Genomic DNA, 12521 nt, shown 5'->3' with positions numbered 1-12521 from the left:
GCCCCGGTGAAGACTGAATTGATCTGATTCGTCTACATTAAAACTGGACAAAATGTGAATGAAAAGATAACTTCATTGGACTTTGAGATTTGTAGCGTTATGCTGACTTCGTTTTACTTACAAATCATTTTGTAAAAGTGTTGTGATGGATTTAAGGTGACGTGGAGCAGCCAATCCTGTCCCACTGACAAACTAAAGCTCACAGAGCAAACCACTGAACTCCACTGCCAGGTATGAGTGTGTGTGTGCGTGTGTGTGTGTGTGTGTGTGTGTGTGTGTGTGTGTGTGTGTGTGTGTGTGTGTGTGTGTGTGCGTGTGTGTGATAGGGCTCGGTCAGAGCAAAGCTTAAGGACCTTAAAATCCCCCGTCTTAACCTTCAATCTCCTGCTGAAATTCAATTCTCAGAGCCGGGACACAGAGCGACATGAAGGCCTCCGAGCCGACAGCAGATGACGTAACTCACGTAACATTCACAGGAAACGAGTCAGATTCTCAACCTGTTCAGACACAGAACTTCAAAACATAAGCTCAAATCAACACTTTCATGTTTTTTGAAGTGTAAAGTAAAACGCTGACGTCACACTATAAAGGAACTCCACCACAGTCACTAAGCTAAAGGAGGACTAGTGTTCTAGTGAAGGAAGTAGGAAGCCGACCGCAGGATCCTTCACTTGGAAAATCATCAAAACGTGACTTCATTGGGTGGAACTTTTTGTTATTTGTCCGCTGTTATTGATCATAGCAGTTCTGCTTGAGATGTTCCACACAGATCTCTTATTTGAATCCAGCTTTGAATCATAAAATGTGCACATTCAACAGTAAAATCAACACAGCCATTGATTCAAGTACACCATTCACATGTTACCAGGGTTCAGAGCAATACAAAAGGCAGAATGCATCAACATGGACGGACAGCTGCTGTTTGGATACAATTGATTTAAAAATATGAATATATTCCTTGTGGCAGTGAGAATGTGTGCTGTAGGAAATGGTCAGCAGGGGGCGGTATAAACTCTCAGACTGTGTTTAATCCATGTGGCCTTCATCTTTCTACAAACAGCTGGCTTCATCTTTCGTTTGTGCAAACCTCTACTTGCCACTCAAGTGCATCCTATGCAACAAGAACACTGCTCATGAAAATAGAACTCACAGATGTATTCAATATAATATAGAATGCAGTATATATGTCAATGATTTTAAATAAAAAGTGTATTGCACCTTGTCCCTGTTGCTTGTAGTTGCAGCACGTTGCCACTAGGAGTCCACGTGCCCACGTTGACAAATGGCATCCAGAGCTGAGACGCTGAACAATATTTCATGATTTTTACACAGTGCATATCATATCCGTCATGTTCTGTCTTAGGTGAAGTGTTCAGTCCAACTTTCTCCGCTTCATGAGATCAAGTGTTCACCCGTCCTCCCCTCTCACGTTCCCTTTTAACACGAATAAAGTCAGTGCTGCTTCATAATTAAATACAAATGAGAAATTAATTAAAATAAGAACGGGTTTCAAATCAAATCAATTCTAAGTCCAGACCCAGATTTAAAAAAAAAAAAAGTAAAAATAAAATGCTTATAACAAAATGTTTATAACAAAGGAGTCGGGTCACATGAAGCCTTTTCATGAGATATAATCTGTTCAAATTTTAAAAAGTCAAATAAAACCAAAACAAAAGTGTTTCTCTGCAATTTGGACGAACTGGTCCTTTAAAACCTGTAAGAATGGAGCCGGGGTAAAGCTACCAAACGACGGGCTGGATGACACTGCGGAAGGGCTGTTCCTGTTGGCTCGTGACCCCCCCCCCCCCCCCCCCCCCTTCACAACAAGTGAAGAGTCAGAAGAAGTCATCAACAACAGCGGAGTCAACAGCTGGCACCAGGAGAGTCCAGCCCGAGGGTCAGAGGAGACCATGGCCCAGGCGAACATCTCCGTGACGGAGAGCCAGTTCCGGTGTCCCGTCTGCCTGGACATCCTGAAGGACCCGGTGTCCACCCCCTGCGGACACACATACTGCATGTTGTGCATCAACAACTACTGGGACCAGGCGGACTCAGCCCACTTCAGCTGCCCCCAGTGCCGCGAGGCGTTCAGCCCGCGGCCGGTGCTGCGGAGGAACACGGTGCTCGCGGAGGTCGTCGGCATGCTCAAGCTGAGCGACGCGCTCACGGCGCCGGAGCTCTACCACGGGGGAGTCGGGGAGGTGCCGTGCGACTTCTGCCCGCCGGAGAGCAAGCTGCGGGCGGTCAAGTCGTGTCTGGTTTGCCTGGCGTCCTTCTGCGAGCTCCACGTCCTGCCGCACCGGGAGGTCGGCACGCTGCGGCGGCACAAGCTGGTGGCCGCGGTGGAGTCGCTGGCGGAGCGGCTGTGCGCGCAGCACCGCCTGGGTCTGGAGCCCGCGGGTGGGGTCGGCTCCGAGGCCGAGGCGGAGTGGAGCGGGGACTGCCTGCTGTGCGAGGCGGACCAGGAGGAGGTGCACAACGTGGACGCGCAGAGAGCCAGGAGACAGGTAGGAGACAGAGACACTTGTGGTTTCATCAGTTATTACACGGTTTTTTTGGACATACTGTCGTTTGATTTGTGTTTATTTGCCTTCGTGTTAAATCAGACTGTCAGGAACTGACCATAACCTAGCGTTTTGTTTACAAGCTCTATAAAGTAGTTCACACGTGGTGGCAGTGTGTGTAGAGCAGAGTGAAGTCAAAGCTTCATGTGTTAAAGCTGCATTCTCTCTAGTGTCCACCAGGGGGCGACTCCTCTGGTTGTATAGAAGTCTATAGAAAATGACTCTACTTCTCTCTTGATTTATTACCTCAGTAAACATTGTAAACATGAGTTTATGTCTCAATCTCTAGTTTCAAGTCTTCTTCAATACAGCATGATGTTCATTTAGTACATTATGGTCCATTTAGAGTCACACAGACCATAAAGCAGGGGATGCTTTAGGGCGGGGCTACACAGTGATTGACAGGTCTCTACTACGGCGTCTCTACCTCAGTCCAAATATGGTAACTTCCATTAATTGGCTCTAAAAACAACAACATGTTGACGGCGAAATTGCTGAACTCATTCATTTAGGACTTCCAATACAAACCACAATAACCACTTGTCATAGAACTGGACACAGCTTTCACCTGAAGGACACACACTACTTTAAGAGAAGGACGGCCCTCACAGATACCTGAATGTTGTGATCGTCTCATGTCTGTCAGCTTCAGCTCCAGGAGTCTCAGAGGAGGGTTCAAGGGAGGACGCGGAGCGGAGTGAGAGAGCTGGAGGAGTTTCAACAAAGCCTGGAGTCCCTGAAGGTGACACACACACACACACACACACACACACACACACACACACACACACACACACATTTAAGGCAAAGGTTTGAGTCCTAACTGTTACAATACCTGAAATATACTACTGTGGTTGCTCTTATCCAAGTGTCTTTACTCTTACAGTGTTTGTATAAACCATGCGGCGACCTCCGGTTCTGCCGAGTGAAGCCGATGCTTCATGTGTTAAACCTGCATTCTCTCTCGTGTCCACCAGGGGGCGACTCCTCTGGTTGTATTGAAGTCTATAGAAAATGACTCTACTTCTCTCTTGATTTATTCCCTCAGTAAACATTGTAAACATGAGTTTATGTCTCAATCTCTAGTTTCAAGTCTTCTTCAATACAGCATGATGTTCATTTAGTACATTATGGTCCATTTAGAGTCACACAGACCATAAAGCAGGGGATGCTTTAGGGGCGGGGCTACGCGGTGATTGACAAGTCTCTACCAGAGACGTATACGGAGTCTCTACGTCGCTCCTCCTCAGTCCAGATATGCTCACTTCTCTTTATTGGCTGCAAGAAAAACTGCATGGTGGAGGCGTGATTGCATTTTCAAAAGTTGCAATCAGGCGATTAGCATCACTAATATTACTTATAGTATATCATAGGTTGAAGTAACAGTCACTGCAAAAGGAGTATTTTGGATCGGTGATTGTGCCGTCAACACAAAGTAATTCACATGGTGAACTACATACAGGAGAGTAGTATGGTGTGTGTGTGCTACGAAAGCCCGTGAGATAAAGGGCTATGAATAGACTTGACATTTAAACAACACACACACTCACATCTTCCCTTGTCACATCAGGCTCACACACTCGCCTCTCTCTATCTCACACACACACACACACACACACACACACACACACACACACACACACACACACACACACACATTGTTGTATCAGTTTCCACTGCAAAGATAATTTAATTAAGTTCCAATTTCTCTGCCACTCCTTCAGTCTTCCAGGAAAGCCTTTTTCTCCTCCCTTCCCTCAGCCCCGTCGCCATCAGCCCTCGGCTGCTTCCGTCTTCCTGGAAAACCACTTAATCAGCAAAGACTAAAACATCACACTCTCACCAGACAATGGTTTGGTATCTTGTCTCTGCTCGGATGGTGGAGGATTATTCCCAGACCACAGCTACATTTGACTTTTAAGTTTTATGTTTATTGCCAACGTTTGGTGAAAAAAATATTGTCTTAATATCTTGAAAAAACCTTAATGTAATGTTTTAGTTTTACTCATGAACTCACTTGTGTGATTATGTGAAATGAACACATAAGGACACACAGAGTTTTGTTTTCTGCTAATGGGGATTGTAACTGCAATGATGCTCTTTGGTAACTGTGGATAGCTAACTGATAGCTTCCTGATAGCTTCCTGATAACTAACTGATAGCTACCTGATAGCTACCTGATAGCTAACTGATAGCTAACTGATAGCTAACTGATAGCTTCCTGATAGCTTCCTGATAGCTAACTGATAGCTAACTGATAGCTTCCTGATAGCTTCCTGATAGCTAACTGATAGCTTCCTGATAGCTACCTGATAACTAACTGATAGCTTCCTGATAGCTTCCTGATAGCTAACTGATAGCTTCCTGATAGCTACCTGATAACTAACTGATAGCTTCCTGATAGCTTCCTGATAGCTTCCTGATAGCTACCTGATAGCTTCCTGATAGCTTCCTGATAGCTACCTGATAACTAACTGATAGCTTCCTGATAGCTTCCTGATAGCTACCTGATAGCTTCCTGATAGCTAACTGATAGCTTCCTGATAGCTTCCTGATAGCTACCTGATAGCTTCCTGATAGCTAACTGATAGCTTCCTGATAGCTACCTGATAGCTAACTGATAGCTTCCTGATAGCTACCTGATAGCTTCCTGATAGCTTCCTGATAGCTAACTGATAGCTTCCTGATAGCTACCTGGGAAGATTCAAGCACTATCATCTTCTTGTTTTGGTTGTGTAATGACAGACGCACTTCCTTCGTGTTGTAAGCGAAGCCTTCATCTTCCTGGCAGATCGTTGTGCAATCAACCTTTACTTTATAATGCTTAACGCAAACAACTTTCTATTGCTACTTTAAAGAGTCACGGTTTCTTAGAACGTGTCCGTGTTACTTTGTTCTAACTACTCCTGTTTTCTGCTGTCCGGCTGTTTCAGGTGTCGGCGTCGACTGTCTTGGAGGACAGTGAAGCCCTGTTTGCAGACATGGCTCTCCGTCTGGAGAAAACCAAGGCAGAGGTGAGGAGTGACAGTAGTAGTAGTAGTAGTAGTAGTAGTAGTAGTAGTAGTAGCAGTAGCAGTATTCAGATGAGTGGCTGACGTATCCTTGGTAGCAGTGGAAGTTAAAATAGTACCACGAAATGTAGTCCTGCTTTTACGTCTTTGTTAAAATGACTGGATTGAGTTGCAGTTCGGTCCAATGCAGCACACAGAAAGCTCTATTTACAGGTGCATACTGCACCATTGTGCTGCACTAAATTGGGACGTGCACTCGCGTGCCGTAGGTTCGAGCGCGGCTGGAGGCGAAGGAGCGGGCGGTGGTCGGGAGGGCCGAACGAGACATAGAGGTGCTGGAGCAAGACCTGGAGGAGCTGAGGAGGAGGGACGAGGAGATCAGCCGGCTCCTGCAAACGGAGGACAACGCCCATTTCTTACAGGTGAGGGGGGGAGTCAGGGGTCAGAGGTCAGGGGATCAAATAGATGGAGAAGGAGGGGAAATTAATCTGCAAACCGATGAAGCTACGGTGCATCAAGCTGGCAAGCTAGGATTACGTCACAGAGACCGTCCATATTTCATACAGTTTATGTTCGGGACTGCTTGTCTCGTTCCAGATGTCTCCGAGTTGTCCGTCAAAGAGACATTTCCCCTCCGAAGGTTTAATTTAAATAACAGATTGAATCACACAAAGTGAAGGATGCTCGCTTCCGGGTCCTTCTTCTTCCACCGCTGCACATTAGCAATTTTGATATTCAAAATAAGTAATAATAATAATATAAGTTTGATATTCACCCCATTCCATCTAATGCATCCCGGAGGCCAGAAGAAGTCACGAAAGTGCACTCTGCTCAGAGAGATTACCCCGCAGAGGAAGGAGGAAGAATGCGTGAGAGGAGAGCATGAGTCAGCAGTGACCGGTGGGAAAAAGACGCCACCTATTTTCAAATTCAATTGTACAAGGAATAAGGGAGGGAGGGCGAGCTGTGGGAGCTGTGGCTGCTGTACACCAGGCGGGGTTTTCCACTCTCTCTCTCTCTCTCTCTCTCTCTCTCTGTCTCTGTCTCTGTCTCTGTCTCTCTCTCTGTCTCTGTCTCTGTCTCTGTACCGACCCAGGCGGCTCCCCTGCTATGCGTCCCTCTCACCGCCGGTCGGCACTCCCGAGCCCTCAGCCTGCCCACGGAGGCGTTCGGCGGCGCCAGTAGAGCCCTGTGCCACCTCCGCAGCCGCATGGAGGAGGTCTGCAGGGAGGAGGTGGACAAGATCAGCCGTGCAGGTACAGCAGAACACACATGAAGTACACTAAATACACATGCAGACACTTTGCCGTTTAAAAAAAGTTTGAGCATGTACCATAAAGAGTGTGTGTGTGTGTGTGTGTGTGTGTGTGTGTGTGTGTGTGTGTGTGTGTGTGTGTGTGTGTGTGTGTGTGTTCCAGTCAATGAAAACGACATGTCCGGTGGAGAGTGTGCAAAAGGTAAGCATCAGAAACGTGATACACACACACACGTCAGGTCTGAGGTGACCCGGTTCTACTCGGCTGAAGGTTCTGACATGACATTTAACACTGCGAGGGACAGTGGACGTGTGAATTATTCACGGCTGCTGCGACGCTGTCTGGCTCATGTCCAGCTCCGCTTCTCATCTGTTTACTTCAGTTGGAAGCAATCAAACTCAGTCCAACTATTTAAAGGGTCCGTTTGGTTGTATGAGGTGTAACGTTTTGCTGCGGACGTATTTTAGACACCTAAGAGAATCCGTGTCCGTTTAAGTGAACGCTATATTTAGAATACTTTCTCTGCTGTACCTCTCTGTCAGACAGACCTCTCTGACGGAGGAACTGAAGCTGTTCTCTGGGCTTTCTCTGACGCCACCAGACTCAATTGTCAAAAACAGTCATTTTACTTTGAAGAACACGAGAATTTCCGATAACGAACGAGCCGATCGAGGCGGCGGCAGACCCACATGGGAGAGGTTTGTAAATCCTTTTCTGGCAGAACGTCCTGAGGGCGAACTGCAGCCCCAGTGCAGCAACTCCCATGTTGTGCGAGGTGAAATGACTGTTTTCATCAATGGAGTCGTGTGGCTTCAAAGAGAGATGAGAGAACGGCTTCAGCTTCAGAACATCACTTTGCTCCGGTGCTGGTTCTCCGGTCTGTTTCTATAAACTCATCTACTGTCGTAGAACCCTGACTGGAGGAGAAGCTCATACGAACACACTTTAGAACATCCACTGTTAGAAGTGTTTCAGTGTCAATGAAACTGTCCACAGCTTCGTTTGTTTCCGCACTAACTGGGACGTTGATGTATTTTTGTTTTTGTTATACTTGGCATTGTTAAGTTTCTTTTAAGAATATATGAAAAAAAACATTGATATATGTATTGGGGAGGTGGCAGAAATGTCAGTGCGGAGAACTCCAAACCGCCCCAAATCCAACCAAGACTGTCAGCGGGGCAGCAAGCCGCATGGGGTAAGTGGAGAATGGAGCATTTCATTTTCATTTTACACTTTTTGGTGAACCGACTCTCTAACTCGTACAAACAGCTGAGTTTGGCTTCGTTAGCATCCCAACTAACCAGCAAATCGATCAACTCTAAAGGAATAGTTTGGTAAACAAGCTCATTCAAAAGAGTTAATCATGTTCCAAACTGAAGAACGGCTCCTTTAAACAATGAAGCCATCATGTGACGTGTGCGACCAAAACTACTGGCGTAAGAGATTCTGCATGTAGAGGCTTTATTGTTTGGTGCTAATGCTACATGCTAGGTAAGGCTTGTTTGTTAACAAGGTGTCATACTTAACTATCAGAGTTATTGGACTTATGGAATCTGCATTTCCTTTGTTTCGCTCTGTGTGAGTTCTCTCTATTTTTCAAACCCTCCGTCTCACTAACGCTCCACTTTTTTCAATTATTTTCTCTTTTGTTCCTGTCCCTCCTCCTCTGTCAGCCTCTCACTCCTATTTAAAGTCATGTTGTTCCTTTCCAGAAGTGTTAAATACAAGTGTCTCTGTCCTCCTTCCCTCTCGTGTCTCCTATCAGCAGTGCCCATGTCGTTCCCTCTGTCCTCGTTGTCTCTGCAGCCGGCTGATCAGAGGATGAGGGCGGCTTTCCTCAGGTGTAAGTAACGTCTGTCCTCCATCCCATCCGCTTCTCCAGCTCTCCACCTCTTCTTCAGACGTCTTTCCTCCCTCTGTTCATCCTTCCTCTTCTCTTCCTCCGGTGCATCCAGTGTGACCGTCCTGCATGTCATTCCCCATCTGTCTCTCTTTCTGTCTTTGACACTCTGTCCTCCCATTACGGTTGTGTGTGTCATTTGTAACAACCACGGATGGATCAGTGAACAGGCCTACCGGGCACAGGCCCAGGGGCCCAAAGTGTCAGGGGCCTCAAATGGTGCATCCCAAGTCTTCCTTTCGTCCCTCCCACCGGGGATGCAGCGACACAAGTGAAGGAAACATGGATTCAATGGATTAAGAGACTCAGGACGTGCTCAAAGAGACACATACCAGCCAGGAAGAGACTCAAAACGACCACAAAGAGACACAAAGCAACTACAAATAGAATCAAAATGACTTCAAAGAGACTCAAAATAACTTCAAAAAGCTGCGAAATTGCAACAAAATGACACAAAGAGGCTAAACTAACGCCTAGGAGAGGTGATGGGGCCTTTTGCATGTCGGTGCCCAGGGGCCCATTGTCTCATATTCCACCCATGGTGCCATCAATCATGACGATTACTCGTTCCCAAAGCCCAGAGCTCTAGACATCCAATTCCAACGATCACAAAAACATCAAAAAGCAGCGAATTCATTGCAAGGCTTGGGACGCCAGTGACTGTTGTAAATTGTTGCTTCCTAAATGACTGATGTTCGTCAAATCAAGTCAATTTTGTCTATGGAGCCCAAAATCACAAATTTGCCTCAAACCGTCTACGCTGAGACTCTCGGTTTTGATCAGGAAGAACCGTTTATTGCTTCATCAGCATTTAACACCAGATTGTTGTCGGACAGAGAGAGCATCCGTCTGTCAGAGCAGCTGCGTCTTTACATTTCGGGGAGTTGTGACACTGGTTACAATCTATTTCTGCAGATCGAAGTGAGGACTTTGGGTGCAGATAATAGTTTTTCGTGATGCAACTGCAAACGTCCCTGCATGGCTTCTTTTCCAACCCGGCTGAACAACAACCCGTCCGTCTGTCTTGCTGCAGAATGTTGCTTTTTAAATTGCTGCCTCTTTTGTTTTCCTCTCCTCCAGGTTCATGTCGTCTCTCCTTGGACCCTGACACGGCCCACCCCACTCTGGTTCTCCTGGAGGGGCCCCAGGGTGCCCACTGTGGCGAGGAGCCCCAATCCTACCCCCCAGTCCACCAGCGCTTCGATTCGGTGGCCCAGGTCCTGTGCAGGGAGGGCCTGTTCGGCGGCGGCAGCTACTGGGAGGTGGAGTGGAGCGGCGGCGGCTGGGTCGACATCGGCGTCACCTACCGAGGCATCGGGCGCAAAGGCGGCGGGAAACCCTGCCTGCTGGGGCGCAACGACAACTCCTGGCGGCTGAGGTGCACGCACGCGGGATACGCCGCCTGGCACGACAACCGCAAGACCACGGTGGCCGCGCCGCCTTGCCCCAGAATCGGCGTGTTCCTGGAGCGCCAGAAAGGAGCGCTGTCCTTCTACAGCGTGTCGGACAGCGTGGTGCTCCTGCACACCTTCCGCTGCCCGTTCTCTCAGCCGCTGTACCCGGCCTTCCGCCTGGACCTGGACTCCACGCTGCTCATCTGCCCCCATGAGGGAGGCAACGGGAACCCGACTTCACCTCAGCCGGGACCCTTTACTTTACCCGCTGCAGGAAAAGGGCTGTTTTAATATCAACACGGAAAACAACACCACCGAAGAGGTTTCTGGCGAAGACGCAACGACATCAGGATGAAGCGTCGCAATAAGGAATCAAACCGTCTTTTTGCATGATCTCATAAGGTGGATAGAAACATCAAAAAACACGCTTTTATTATGGTTTCAAATCCGAAAAAATACAAAATATTTTATTTGTCAATCAACAAGTATGTGGGGGATCTGAATCAACGACACAAAGATCCTGAAAAGTATTCAGCCCTAGTTTTATTTTTGTACATTTTTTATTCAGCCCTAAACTGAATATTTCGTACCTGCGACTACTTGAATATGGACAGCAGTAGATTTTAGTTTTCTGTATCAGCCGTGTGACCAGGGAGACCTCACTCACTCGTTCATGGTGGAAATGTTTCCTGCAAAAGATTTCCACCGTTTAAAGGCCAAGTTGTAGCGGCCGTTTGTTTTTTGGGGGCTTGTGACTGTCCTGTTGATCGAGGTCATTTTTATTTCCATGTAGCTGAGTTTCTGTGGTCTTTAGAGTAGAACACCATGAATTCAAGGAGACGTTTAAGATTTGGGAAAAATGCTGATACGACTTTACTGTCTGCACCGAACATAAACTCCACCTTCCTCGGATCATAGAAAGCAGAGACAGCGCGTCAGCCAGAGAGCTTCAGAGCCGCTGGCAGACGGATTTTGTTCCCTTTGGACAGAGCTAGGCTAGCCGTTTCCCCCTGTTTTCAGTCTTTGTGCTAAGCTAAGCTAACCAGCTGCCGGCGTGCGGCTTCGTCTTCACTGTAAATTATAATTAGTCCGGCTTTGTTGTCCTCACGCCTCCCAGTTCTTTCCATTTCTTTGTAAGTTCATTGTGTGCACATACTCGACCGACGAAGGCGATTCTGTTTCTTCTCTCAGACGTTCACATCGCAGCTTAAAATGTCTGTTTTGTGATTTTAAATCGTTTTAAATAGTTTTTCCAAGCACTATCATATCTGAGTCGGTATGTAACTAACGATCACTAACAACACATGATGACATAAATGCACATCATTGTTTCTCCACTATGCTAATGCTGCGTCAGGAGAACCACAATCTGGAGACTTTGCATGCTTTTCAAATCCGATCCGATTATTATCTCGTATCTAATCAAGTCCAGTCTTATTATCACGTCATGTTCTCCACTCAGTCGAGGTTACAGTTGAAGAAATGTGACTTGCTGCAACTTTAAGACTGTTCGCATGGATTAGAGAACGTCAAGACGGGAAAACGTACATCAGAAGAACTTCAGCATCGAACTGTCTCCTCTTTGATCGGAGCATTTTGAAGGAGCGAGGATCCTCTCGCGTCGCTGGTTGATTTCCTCGCTTCCATCTGAACGGACGCCTTTCTGCAGCCACAGGCTTTGTTTTGATTATGGGATGGCGTTTGCTTTGCCTGATTGTAGTTTGTGAGTGGTGTTTATCCCGACGTGTGAGGCCTTTAGACCAACGGTCTAACGAAGGAACAACTGTTTAAATTCCAGAGACACAACCACACGGGTGCGTTGAATCTAAAAAACAAAAACAATTCTCCGGTCGGATAATGTGGTCGATATCGTCACATTAAAAACTCAACATGAGGAAAAGTGGAAAACATTTCTGAATTTGCCAGCCTGATCTGATGTGGCCGGTCCATCTAAAGTAAGAACAAACCATGAAGTGCTTTATTCCACAAGCTGGAGCGCTTTAACATCAATGCTGCTCTGTCGAGCTTTCTCTTGTAGCAGTTTCTCCATCTGTGCTTCAGTTCCTTAAAGTGAGTGTAAAGTATGTTGTAATTGTCTGAGTGTTGTCTTTTCCAAGATGCGTTCACTCCATCTTGGCTCGCAATAAACCGATCCAAAGGGGGGTCTGAGTCTTCTTTGTGTTGTGACGGGAAACATCAGTACACACAAAAATGTATTCAGTGTTTTTACCAGGCGGCAACCTCCGGTTCTGCAGAGTGAAGTGTTTAAAAACCTGCATTCTGCATTCTGTCCACCAGGGGGCGACTCCTCTGGTTGTATAGAAGTCTATAGAAAATGACTCTACTTCTCTCTTGATTTATTCCCTCAGTAAACATTGTAAACATGAGTTTATGTC

At 46.8% G+C, this 12521-nt stretch overlaps 1 protein-coding gene across 5 annotated transcripts; it reads left to right on the top strand.

The window, feature by feature from the left end:
- Positions 1-1843: 1843 nt before the first annotated feature.
- LOC306784136 (E3 ubiquitin/ISG15 ligase TRIM25-like) lies at positions 1844-12272 on the top strand. 5 transcript variants are annotated; one of them, XM_079277979.1, is made up of 9 exons: positions 1844-2507; positions 3211-3306; positions 5498-5578; positions 5845-5997; positions 6672-6831; positions 6994-7032; positions 7946-8026; positions 8600-8674; positions 9812-12272. In XM_079277979.1, the coding sequence occupies exons 1-9, from the start codon at positions 1911-1913 to the stop codon at positions 10414-10416; spliced, it is 1887 nt and encodes a 628-aa protein (XP_079134105.1). In that variant the 5' UTR covers positions 1844-1910; the 3' UTR covers positions 10417-12272. The 5 variants fall into 5 exon arrangements, with proteins under 5 accessions (XP_079134105.1, XP_079134104.1, XP_079134107.1 ...); XM_079277978.1 differs by having other exon boundaries at positions 8597-8674; XM_079277981.1 differs by lacking the exon at positions 7946-8026 and having other exon boundaries at positions 8597-8674.
- The last annotated feature ends 249 nt before the right edge of the window (positions 12273-12521 follow it).

The sequence above is a fragment of the Melanostigma gelatinosum genome (genome assembly GCF_949748355.1).
Source record: "Melanostigma gelatinosum genome assembly, chromosome: 11".
NCBI lineage: Eukaryota > Metazoa > Chordata > Actinopteri > Perciformes > Zoarcidae > Melanostigma > Melanostigma gelatinosum.
Note: the sequence above shows the minus strand (reverse complement) of the source record. Positions and strands in the feature narration are given on the sequence as shown.

What these genes read in the sequence shown, in the direction of transcription:
- LOC306784136 (XM_079277978.1), top strand. Translation starts at nt 1,911, where the DNA reads ATGGCCCAGGCGAACATCTCCGTGACGGAGAGCCAGTTCCGGTGTCCC. An exon ending in ACAACGCCCATTTCTTACAG is followed by an intron (nt 5,998 to 6,671) that starts GTGAGGGGGGGA and finishes GTACCGACCCAG; the next exon opens with GCGGCTCCCCTGCTATGCGT. An exon ending in GAGGGCGGCTTTCCTCAGGT is followed by an intron (nt 8,675 to 9,811) that starts GTAAGTAACGTC and finishes CCTCTCCTCCAG; the next exon opens with GTTCATGTCGTCTCTCCTTG.